Source organism: Rattus norvegicus, chromosome 10, assembly GCF_021556685.1.
Source record: "Rattus norvegicus strain SHRSP/BbbUtx chromosome 10, alternate assembly SHRSP_T2T, whole genome shotgun sequence".
Taxonomy (NCBI): domain Eukaryota; kingdom Metazoa; phylum Chordata; class Mammalia; order Rodentia; family Muridae; genus Rattus; species Rattus norvegicus.
Genome location: NC_141543.1, coordinates 43341626 through 43354226, shown reverse-complemented (window position 1 = coordinate 43354226; position 12601 = coordinate 43341626). Strand labels below are relative to the sequence as shown.

General features: G+C 44.0%; 1 protein-coding gene across 2 annotated transcripts in view; it reads left to right on the top strand.

Annotated features, from left to right (window-relative positions):
* Nucleotides 1-8959, top strand: part of Hspa4 (heat shock protein family A (Hsp70) member 4) — a 40698-nt gene extending 31739 nt beyond the window's left edge. For both annotated transcript variants that reach the window (XM_087570042.1, NM_153629.1), the window contains 6 exon segments: nt 1815-1967; nt 2832-2957; nt 3660-3767; nt 5898-6017; nt 6470-6631; nt 6984-8959. In XM_087570042.1, coding sequence (XP_087426168.1) covers nt 1815-1967; nt 2832-2957; nt 3660-3767; nt 5898-6017; nt 6470-6631; nt 6984-7187 — 873 coding nt within the window. In that variant the 3' untranslated portion in view covers nt 7188-8959.
* Nucleotides 8960-12601: the final 3642 nt, after the last annotated feature.

The following is a 12601-nucleotide window of genomic DNA, read 5'->3' as shown; positions in this document are numbered from 1 at the left end:
TGGCTGGAGAGATGGGTCAGTTGGTACCAGTGATAAATTTCTACACCCACAGCAAGGCCAGCACCTGTTGCCAAACTTGTCAATTTGAGTTGGATTCCTCAGACTCACATGGTGGAAAGAAACTGATTCCTCATGAATTGTCTTCTGAACCCCACCCACACGTACCGTGGCATGTGTGCATGTGTACATACAAAGTGTTGAGAATGTAGTTTGTTTAAAGGAAGACACAGCGTGTAGGTGCAGAGGTGTAGGACACAGAAACCCCTGGGGCTTGAGGCCAGCGAGTCAGGCTGAATTGGTGAGCTTTGGTCCCATTTCAAAAATAATGTTCGGGGTACTGGAAAGACCAATGCCCTCTTCACATAAAATAAATCTTTAAAAAAACAAAAAAACCAAGGTGTTGGATCGACAAGTTGTTTTAGCAGGTCAATGAGCTTTGTCAACAATCCTGAGTAACCTGACTTTTCATCCCTGGGGCCTACATGGTCGAGAAGACAACTGACTCCTGCAAGTTGGCCTCTGACCTCCACACATGTGCATGGCACATCTGCACACGTCTCTAAATAATACAGGTGATAGGTAGATGTTGTGATCAGAGAGCTAGGAAGATCCCTGATGCTGACCTTTGTCCTCTACACGGGTGGCTACCTGGGCACATACCTGCCTGCTCTCACCCATGAATGTGTAATCATGTGTAAATACAAGCATATTACTATGAAAGCTATGTTTAGATAGCTGTAAAATATTTCAGGATGTATACATAAGCCTTGTACAGGCTGCCTTTATTTATGGAAGTGACTCGGTCTAATTCCACCATCTTTGCAGTGCCTGCTTTATAGGCAGATTTCTATGGTAGGCAGTTAAAGTCTGTAATAATCTGTTTTCATCCGATTTCCCATGGCTTTGTACGTGGTGTTTATTTTTTTAATAATTTATTTTTATTTTACATGCATTGTTTGGCCTGCATGTATGTTTCTTGTATGAAGGTGTCAGATCTTGGAGTAATAGACAGTTGTGAGCTGCCCAGTGGATGCTGGCCATTGAACCTGGATCCTCTGGAAGAGCAGTCAGTCCTCTTAAGTACTGGGCCCTATCTCTAGCTTCCATCTCTACACCCCTTTATTTTATTTTAGAGACAGGTCTCACATAGTTGAAGCTGTCCTTGAACTTCTGATGCTGCCTCCCCCTGTGCTCTGTAAGCAGTACACTGGCTGACGACTGTGTTGGTCATGAGATTGCAGAGGGTTGCTAGATACAAACGTTTTTCATTTTTAATTGTAAAATACACATGGCTACATTTTTATTTTTTATTTTATTTTATTTTTTTCTTTTTCTTTTTTTCGGAGCTGGGGACCGAACCCAGGGCCTTGCGGTTGCTAGGCAAGCGCTCTACCTCTGAGCCAAATCCCCAACCCCACATGGCTACATTTTCAAAGCTTATAGCACTGTAACATTTGTTGTTACATTCAGTTTTGTAGAATGGAATTCTCTACCTGTCCTTTTCCAACCCCCCCCCCCCCCTTTTTTTTTCCGGAGCTGGGGACCGAACCCTTGCGCTTGCTAGGCAAGCGCTCTACCACTGAGCTAAACCCCCAACCCCCTTTTCCAAATTTCTAATGAACACCATTATGCTTTCCCCCTGAATTTATTATAAGACATACAACAGATTCACTCTTTATTTTCTAGATATGATAATTATATATTACATCATCAGAAAGTTAACTGAAGCCAAATCAGCTTTTGACATTTGATACATTTTAAGATAATTAAGCTAGTCTGTATGGTTTTGTTCTACATAGTTTTTGTTTCTTTAGACCTCTCAAGCTGGATCAAAAGATAAAAAGATGGACCAACCACCTCAAGCAAAGAAGGCAAAAGTGAAGACCAGCACCGTGGACCTGCCCATTGAGAGCCAGCTGCTGTGGCAGCTGGACCGGGAAATGCTCGGCCTGTACACAGAGAATGAGGTACATTTGGACTTAGGGCAGTGCTTTTTAATCCAGTTCTGTGTGTTGTGTTGACCTCCAATGATAAAACTATTTCCTTGCTACTACTTCGTTAAACTGCAGTTTACTTCTGTTAGGCATTGGAATGTGAGTATCTGGTAGCGCAGGGTACTGATATTGACTCTTGTGAGAGGATGGTTTGATGACTGCTTTAGGGTTTTGGCCAGTTTGGAATATTATTGGTAAAAGCAGATTTAAGTTTTAAGCTATGGCTTGTTATATTCCTTTGTGTGTGATAATAACATGATATCTACATTGCTAGCTCTGTCAAATGGGTTTTTGCATTTGCTTTTGGTTTTGTTTTTTTTGAGACAGGGTCTCCTTGGCTGTCCTGGAACTCACTATGTAGTTCATGCTGGCCTGGCCAGAGATTCATCTGTCTCTGCCTCCCAAGTGCTAAGATTAAACGCATGTGCTGCCATGCCAGGCAAAAAGGTTCCTGTAAACAGCTTCAGGGACTTTTTTCTCCCCAACCCTTCCTCAAAACATGGTTTCTCTGTGTACCCCTGCTGTCCTGGGATTCACCTGGTAGACCAAGCTCACCTCACACTCATGGAGGACCCTCTTTTGAGTGTGGGGTGAAAGTTCTGGATCAGCACTTCTTGTCTTCAAGGGTCTTTATTTTTATTATCTTACCCCCAAAACCTGTGCTTTTCCATTTTTTTTTTTTTTTTTTAATTCCTGGGTCTATTTTGTTGGGGGGGTGGGGAGACTGAAGAACTGGAAGGATTTGAGGAGGGAAAGCTCTTGGCTTTTAATGTTAGTTGATGCTTCAGGGGAAACTGTCCTAGCTGTCCTGTGTTTAATTCATTGCTGCTGTTCCAGGGTAAGATGATCATGCAGGATAAACTGGAGAAGGAACGGAATGACGCCAAAAATGCGGTGGAAGAGTATGTGTATGAGATGAGAGACAAACTTAGTGGTGAATATGAGAAGTTTGTGAGTGAAGATGTAAGTGTGCTGCTCCCTTACTGTTGAAGTCTAGGGCATCCTCAGATGCTCGAAGGAAGCTTTGCTATTCTGTGTGATCACATTACTAAGAAATGCTGGAGAGAACTGAGTGGTGAGGAGCACTTGCTCTTTAAAGGCTTGAGTTTTGTTCTTAGCACTCATAGTGGCTCACACTGTCTGTAGCTATAGTTGTAGAGAATCGGCAGCCTTTCCTGGTCTCCATGGACACTGCATGCATTACATACATGCAGGTAAAACATTCATATGCATAAAATCTAAAAAATGCTAAAACTTTGTTGGGGAGTTTCATAGTTGTAACGTTTTGAATATTCAAAGTTAGTTTTACATGGTGTTAAGGGTTCACATGCATGTGAGTCCATGTAGAACCTCAAAACCTGCAACTGGCCGATTTATTTTATTTTATTTTACTAGTATAACTAGGCAGCCCATTTAGGGATCCCCATCTCTTGCCTACCAAGTGCTGGATTGGAGGAGTTGACACCTGTTTGCTTCTACGTGGGTTCTGGTTTTCAGACGTGAGCCTTAAACTTCCACGGCAAGCACATGATTACTTATAGATGCATCCCCTACTACCTACCCCTGGTTTGCATTTCTGTATTGTTTCCCATTACAGTGTGTGTGGGTTCAAGAGATAGACATGTGATTGACTTTTGTTGTTGTTTTCTGCTTGTTTATTTACAGGATCGTAATAATTTTACTTTGAAATTAGAGGATACAGAAAACTGGCTGTATGAAGATGGAGAAGATCAACCAAAGCAAGTTTATGTAGACAAATTGGCTGAGTTAAGAGTAAGTGACTCTTAAGCAGAGACTCTGACTTCCAGAGTGGAGCTTCCAAGTATAAAGAGCAGGCTAAAACATGCATGTAAGAAATGGATCACTAATGACCTGTTCTTTCAACCAGTTAGCGAATGAGTTAACTTCTGTTCCAGTGAATTAGCATTGAAGCCCTTCTTATGTCAGGACATAGAAAGGGCAGCAAGTTCTAGCCCTTCCTCAGGGACCTGCTAATGCAGTTTGGGTCAGGGATGGTATGAATATACCTGTCTGTCCCCCACAGTGTAGGCTATCAAGCTCCTCGCCTCCCCAGGGCTGCATTTGCACAAAGCATCTGTCACAATGTGAGGAACATGACGTTGAGCCTGGACTGTTAACATAGGAAGTATTATCTAGTTTGTAGCCTTTGAAAAAAATGATAAATTCCCTGAGAGGAAATTGAAACTCTTCCTTTTGTTTTGGCTTTATTATGGACTTTCTACAAGAACTGGACTGTGGTAGCTGTCTAGACTATACAGCTCAACAACAGCCTGGGCTTAGTTTCCTTTGGCAGGGGTGCATGTGGTCCTGCTACACCACTGTGCTTTCATTTGTTTTGTTTTGTTTTTGTTGTTGTTGTTTATTTTTAAAGATTTATTAAATATAAACACACTGTAGCTGTCTTCAGACACACCAGAAGAGGGCATCAGATCTCATTACAGATGGTTGTGAGCCACCATGTGGTTGCTGGGATTTGAACTCAAGACCTCTGGAAGAGCAGTCAGTGCTCTTAACCACTGAGCCATCTCTCCAGCCCCTGGTTTTGGTTTTTTTAAAGACGGGGTTTCTTTTTTGTTGTCCAAGCTGCTTGGAGCTCAGTCTGTAGATCAGGCTGACCTTGAACTGAGATGCACCAGCCTTTGTCCCCCAAGTGCTGGAATTAAAGGCATGCACCACTACTGCCTGGCTTCACTGTGCAAATTATTTTTCTTCTGCAAAATGCCAAGCATAAGGAAATTGAGACTAGTCATTTTAGCCGTCTCGGCTATTCTGTCTTTTCTGTACCTTCTTCCAGTTGAGTTAAGCTTTTTGTGATGTGGGTTATGTTTATCTCAAAATATTTTATTATGTTTGTAAAACCTACAGCTTCTTGCTACACCATCATTGCACCAGAAATCTTTAGTGTCACTGTGTTGAGTTTTCCAGTTCTTATTTACTAAACAGTGATTATTTAGTGGATAAGAACTGGGACCCAGATAATGTGCACATAGTTCACCTGTGTCTGTAGCTGACTTTGTCTCTTGCTTTCCCTCATCTGTGTGTGGAAGAGACGGGGTCATTTATTGTGGAGAGTTTTCTCTAGGTGTGGATTTTGCCACTTTTTCTTGACCAGTGGTAGTGTGGTTTCATCAGATTGTAATGTGGTTTTAAAAAAATCGTTGGAGATAGGTATGTATGTATGTATGTATGTATGTATGTATGTATGTATGTATGTATGTATGTATCTATCCATCCATCCATCCATCCATCCATCCATCCATCCATCCATCCATCCATCCATCCATATTTATTTATTGTTGCACCATGTATGTGCAACATTCTTGGAAGCCAGGAGTCTGAGCCCCTGGGACTGGGAATATACATACCGTGTGTGTGTGTGTGGGGGGTGTGGGTGGGTGTGTGTGTGTGGGTGTGTGTGGGTGTGTGTGGGTGGGTGGTGTGTGTGTGTATTTGTATGTATATTCTCACACATACACAGTTCTGAGCCAACATATGGGTGTGGGGACTTGAACCCTGGTAGCCTGTGCTCTTTAACTGTAGAGTCATCTCTCCAGCCTCCCCATTGTGGTGTTTTTGTTTGTTTGTTTTTTAATAAAAATTGTTAGTTAAGTAAAAATTGTTGGACAGGTAACTTTTGGTTGTTTTCCCATTGTGAAAATTAGGGGGCTTAGTCATGAGAAACAACTCCAATTGGGGCAGTCTTGACTTGGGCTCATGAGCAGCTGGAGAAGGTGCCTGATACTTTGAATGTGTGTGTGTGGTTTTTTTTTCATATTCATGTGTGTGTACATACATACCCATAGCATTACTCTTCATCCTAGTAGCAACAATATAACTTGGATAGTTTAAGCTACCCTATACAAACCTGTATTCTCCTGTCAGACTTTAGGTCAACCTATTAAGACACGGTTCCAGGAATCTGAAGAAAGACCAAAATTATTTGAAGAATTAGGGAAGCAAATCCAACAGTATATGAAAGTGATCAGCTCTTTCAAAAACAAGGTATCTTAATTTCATTTCCCTATGATTTTTGGTCATGGCACTGTTTGTTTGATTTTGTGTTTTTGGGGCAAGATCTCACTGTGTGGGCCTGGATGGTCTGAGACTAACTATGTAGGCCAGGTGTCTTTGAGCTAACAGAAGTCCTGAGTGCTGGAATTAAAGGCATGTGCCACCAGATCCAGCCTTAGTTTTTCAAAGATTTTGTTTTTTTATATTACTAGTTTTACTCTTGTGCACATAGAAGGCATTGGATCCTTCTTGGGGCTGGAGTTCCATTTGGTTTTATGCTGCCCAAGGAGGATGCAGAAAACTGAACTTGGCTTTTGTACAAGAACAGCAAGTGCCTTTAGCTGCTGAACTGTCTGTCTCTCCAGCCCCAAGATGAGAAATGTTTTGGTGGTATTGGGCAGGGAATTACTCATCCTCCACTCAACTGTCACCTCCACTTGTAGGAGGACCAGTATGAACACTTGGATGCTGCTGACATGACAAAGGTAGAGAAAAGCACCAATGAGGCGATGGAGTGGATGAATAGTAAGCTGAACCTGCAGAACAAACAGAGCCTGACGGCGGATCCAGTTGTCAAGACAAAAGAGATTGAAGCTAAAATTAAGGTAGTTCTTGTCCTTGGGTACTTTGGACATTTCTCGATGGCTTTTTTTTTTTTTTTTTAAGATTTATTTATTTACTATATATAAGTACACTGTAGCTGTCTTCAGACACATCAGAAGAGGGCATCAGATCTCATTACAGATGGTTGTGAGCCACCATGTGGCTTCTGGGAATTGAACTCAGAACCTCTGGAAGAACAGTCAGTGCTCTTAACCACTGAGCCATCTCTCCAGCCCTCTGGATGGCTCTTTAACAGTTGGGATTTCATTATAGCTTAGGAACTGGGGTTTATTTAGCATGTTATATAAAGTTTAATTCATAAGAAACCACAGTTTTCTTTCTTTACCACTCTAGGAGCTGACAAATATTTGCAGTCCTATAATTTCAAAGCCCAAACCCAAAGTGGAACCCCCTAAGGAGGAACCAAAACATGCTGAGCAGAATGGACCAGTGGATGGCCAAGGAGACAACCCAGGCACCCAAGCTGCTGAGCACGGTGCAGACACAGCTGTGCCTTCTGATGGTGACAAGAAGCTTCCTGAGATGGACATTGATTGATTCCAACACTTGTTTATATTAAAACAGACTATTATAAAGCTTTAAGTTGTCAACTTTGTTCTGAATATCAACTAGAGCAAGCAAATACTGGAGATTTCTTAGTCAGTTTTTAGGGGATCTCGGGGTGGGGTATATAGGTAATATACAGAGCATTTTGACTTCTAAATAGTTAGATCCAGAGATGAAGTGCACTGTTCTCTCTTCATTATGATCCTGTTTAAGAGCCCAGCTAGTCTTTCTGAGCTCTTGCCTCCCTCCTTGTTTTAATCATGCTTCTACAAGGTGAAGTGTGTTTGGGGAAACTGAGCTCTAACAAAAGCTGTGAGAGCCACTAGGCAGGCTTTTCCTCAAACATGACAGAAGTTCAAATTATGCTTGGAAAGGCTGAGTGGAGATCACCACCAGCATTCTCTGCCTGTGTGGCTGTGGGACTGTGGGGCTGGTGCTTCCTCCATTTCTGAGGGTCTGAGAATGGCCCAGCATGCATTAACACAGGAGAGCGCAGAGCGCAGCAGGGCCTGCTCTCATTGCCCTCTATTCCCAGCCCTGTCTTCCTCTTCCGTCCGCAAGCAGTATAAATGCCATGTGCCCTCTGCACTTAGAGTGAGCCTTAGCGTATCAAGGGGCTTTGACGTGGCTCCCCGTACTTCCTGAAAGTATTCACTGACACTGAAGCGTCAGAGTCTAGTGTAACCTTAAGGTAGGTTGTAAATAACAGTTGGCTGTAGGCATGGTAAGTCTGAGCAGCCCATCCTTAGTGTGGTGGGAAGGTCTGTACCCTGACCTGCTCCACGGTAGATGGTGTATGTAAATTAGAGGTTTCGATGGAACAGGATGAGAGCTCAAGGTTCTTTGTTTGGTATTATTTGTGTTAATGTGTCTTGAATCTGCCAATCTGTATGTTAAAACAGCTGACAGATTGTAAAGCTATTGCCCTGGACAAGTCTGAAATTAGTGTAAAAGAAAACCTCATCGTTGACTGCAGCCGCTGTCAGGGTACCATATATTCCTGGAACAAGTCTATGGGGAAGAGATGTTCTGCAGACAAAGGGACGGATGCCTATGGTAGAGGTCAGAGTTGGTTACCTGCCTTAGTTACAAGTGTTACGTTCTGGGTCTTTGTAATCACTGATCTCTGTAACAGAGCCTCTGTTTATTCTTGCTTGTTGGAAATAAGCTTAAACCATGCATAGTTAGAATTACTATGCTTCCGTCTACACAGGAAGTGCTGTAGCTCTCAAGTGCTCTAGAGGCCATTGGTTGGAGAGGAAGGAATGCATGCTTATGTTATGTAAGCAACTGGACTCCCGCTCAGTACAGGCCTGGAGCTCCAGGCCGAGTGCATACTCTGCTGCTTTGAGTGCTGCAGGAGTGCCCACTGGCCTGGCTGTGAGGCTGATAGCTTTTTCAAGTGCAGGCTGCAGGATTAAGCCAACTCTTATGCAACTGACTGTCCTTAATGATGATCTCATAAACATTTGTGTGTGGGGGTGGGAGGGTTTGGGTGTCGGGATGGGGAATGAATTTGAAGTCTAAAGTTAAAGCTAGAAATCAGATGATCAGCTTCTGCTCTGTCTATATAGACGATTGGATTTATGTGGAGGCAGGCCAGATGGCAACTGATGACTTGTGTGCAAACAAGCATTTATCCAGGTTGCAATATCCAAATTGGTTTGTTAAAAACTCTAGGTCACATTCTTACACTAAGAAAAACAGTAAACATGAGACAAAGTTTAGGAAAAACTAATAAAAGAAACCTGTCTTAACTTGAATGGTTTTCTTAATTTCCTTATGTGGGCTGGTGTGTGAGAGACTGAGGGGTACTTATTTGGGTTGTTGAGAATGTATGTGTGTGTGTGGGTGGGTGGGCAGGGGCGGGCTGGGGGAGACTGTCAACAGAATAATCTGGACTGAGTGCATTGCCTCTTTAGTTCTGACCAGTCAATCATTCTGCTGTAGCTGCTTACCCATGTGCTGTCTGTTGGCCAGTACTGGAGCCCTTTGCCCTGGAGAGTAACAATCCAGTGTTTGTCTAGGTCCCCTGTTCTTGGTGTAGGAGTCTTGTTGCCAGGCTGGCCTTAGGTTTGATAATAGTAGATGACACAGTATTGACGTAAGCGTCAGGACTGGATAGGGCCAGAATCTGCTAGGAACTGACGGCCAGTGGTAAATGCCCTGTGGTGAGTGTGGGAACAGGGTTGAAGCAGTGAGAAGTTTACGACCATGGCATGGGTCCTATGTAGGTAGAAGTCAGAAGCTGGTCGTCCTGGAACTTAACCTTTATAACTCAGATCTGCTTGCTTCTGCCTCCCTAGTGTTGGGATTAAAAGCATGTATCACCATACCCAGCCTGAAGTCATGCCTCATAACTGCTCTGGACTATGTTCAGGGAGGAAAGAGGTTGGGGTGGGCCTGACCATGGCTGTTCTAGAGCATCAGGACTCCTGGAGAAGAGCAGTCCTGTTCAACCATGGTCGGCAGTGCTCCTGCATGGGGTTGTGGGAGCTGTGAGGGTTGGGGGTAAAGCAAGGACTGTTGTAGAATTGTCTACTGGTCACTGAGTGGAAAACCCTCAGTTACAGGATCTGGAGGCGTGAAGTACCTGTGTAAGGAAAATGGTAGAAAGGGCACGGGTGACTACTTAGATCTATTTACCAGTGGCCGAGTTTTTGTGGAAGATTAATTTTTCTTTTACCATGTGGTGGAGTTAGATTAGGCTTAGGAAAACCAGACATAACAAGACTGAAAATAACATTGGAGCCAAGATGTACCTGAAGGATTTTAGTGTGGCTCCAGCTTAGCCTATGGTGAAAAACTGGTAGTTGCTTTTAAGGAAGTGACAAGGTGGCAGGTTTAGAGGTCTGGCTGACTTTCTGTTGTCTGAAGATGAAACCTAAGGCCTCACACGTAGCAGACAAGTGCTCCACATTTCATCTCATTTCCCTTGCCTGCCTGTCTCCCGACTGCTGGGATCAAAGGCGTGCGCCACAATGCTTGGCCTCAAACTGTTTTAAAGAAAATGGCATGGAGACAAGGGCAGATGTATCTTTGAATTCAAGATCAACCTGCATAGTGAGTTCGAGGCCAGCCAAGGATACTTTGTCCCATCAAAACAAAGGAAAGTGAAGAGAGAGACACTCTAAACTGGGGTTACAGCGCAGTTGGTAGAGTGCTTGCCACAGGGAAGCCCTGAGTTCAGTCATTCAGACTCCAGCACCACATAACCACCGTGATGGTTCATGCGTGTCTATAATCCCAGCGCTCTTGGAGTAGAGAGTGGTAGGATGGAGGATCGCCGTTCAAGATCTTCTGCTGTGTGTGGTGAGTGTGAGGCTGCTCTGCACTACAGTGGGATGCTCCGAAATAAGCAATGAATAAACGACTTTAAGGCCTTAAGTCGAAAAGGTGTGGAACCTTAGGTCTGTGGGGGTCACGGCAGGTCAGCTGCTGGCTATAAAGGTGGTAGAGGATAGAGAAAACTGTCCCAGGTGGTTGTGGAAGGAAGTCCTGGATTTGGGAAAGGGCTATTTAGAAGTACTTCCAGAAAGGAAGTAGAGCCTTCTAGAGCAGGTATGTTGGGAAGAGGGTGGCTGACTGTGAGAAATGGAATGGCCTATAGGCCTAGATGCTTCAGGAGTGCTCCAGTACGTGGCAGCCGGTTGAGCATAAGGAGCTTGGGTTCAGTGAAACCAGAAGTTCCCAGGCACTCTTGGCTTGCTGGAAACAGGATCAGTTGACAGGCTGGGCAGTGTCCTGTGCCCATGGTCTAGAATTAAATGGTGATGGTTCAGGGAAAGAAGGGGTCCAGGCAATGTCAACAATACAGACATGCTTTCCAGATTTGTGAAATACCCAAGGGCAGTCACCGGCTGGCCCTAACCTCACCATCCGGTATTGGCACATGCATTCAGGACAGAGAGAATCGGAGGGATATTTGCTTCCAATTACTCAGTGGGATTTGCATGATTCAAGTCCAGCACTCAGAGTCAGACACTGTAGAAAGCTGTGTTTGTCTTGGGCCCTTTCATGAGCTGTGCTGAGACTTAAAGCCATCCAGCGCTGGGTGCCTGTTAAAATGTGGAGCTCTGGATCAATGGAGTAAGAGCGAGCACCGTGACTACTTTTCTTATCTCCAGTTAGCAGGCTTTCCCACCATTACTGCAACACTCACATTGTTCTGCTTTGTCTTGAACTAAAAAACTCACTTTAAAATTGGGAATGGAAAGACAGCTCAGCAGTTAGGAGTGCTTGCTGATCTTGCAGAGGCCCGAGTTCAGCTCTCAGCACTCATAATGGGCTGTCTGCAGGCAACTGAATTTGCTCGCACACCCTCCCTACCCAACAGCGCGTGCACACACACTTAAAAATGATGAATCTTAAAACCCCTCTTTATACTTTAAAGCAACAGCAGCCTACTATTTAAGCTTGCCTAGTGCTTGCAGCTCAGCTGGCCGGACAAACTCTAGCCAGACATTTGCAGGGAGAGCTGGATCAGACGACATATCCAGCCTGAGGGCATCTGTTAGTTATTCCAGGGGAGAGTGCATTACCTTTTTTTTTTTTTTTTTTTTTTTTTTTCTGTGACAAAGTACCTAGCAAAAGCAGTACAATGAAGGAAGGGCTTCTTGGCTCACAGTTCGAGGGTTCAAGGCCATCCCGGTGCGAGTGGGTTATGAGAGCAGGAAACAGATGAACCTTAGTGATCCGATCTGCTCCCTTTGTATTCAGTTTGGGACCCTGGCCCATGACATGGTTCTGCTTGCTTCAGGGCAGGTCTTCCCTCCTTAGTTAAACTTCAGGGAAATATTTTCACAGATATACATTGGTGTGCCTCCCAGGTGATTCTAAATTCCATTAGGTTGATAATCCCAGGAGGTTTTTAGGACGAACATGAAACATTGAGAGGCCCATGCCGCAGTTTGGAAAGGCCCTTGCTTGCCTCGTCTCTCTAAGGAAGCAGCCACTGGACTAAAGAATGTTCCCAGTGAAGACAAGCCAGCCGTTAAGAGCTCTGGTACCTGTTCTTCAACTCCACTTTCTGGATGGGGAAAAGGTCAAAACTGGTGCTCATCATTGACTCAGGAATCCTCATACCAGCTGGTTACAGTAGCATCGCCGACCTTCCGGAGAATCACGTCATAACGGATGATGACTTCCAAAAAGCCTCAATATGCATTACCATAGTCCCCTATAATCTTTAGGGAATCTTTAGATTAGGGTCTAATCTAAGACCCTTCGAACCCATGGTGACATTAAATCCTATGCAAATTAATTAGAGTTTCTTCTATACATTCCTTTGACAAAATTCAGTGCATAAGTTAGGGAGAGTAAATCAGGAGTGATTTCACATGCCTATAATCTCCTCACTGAGGGGCAGGGGACCAGAAGTTCGAGGACATGTTAGTTCCATAGTG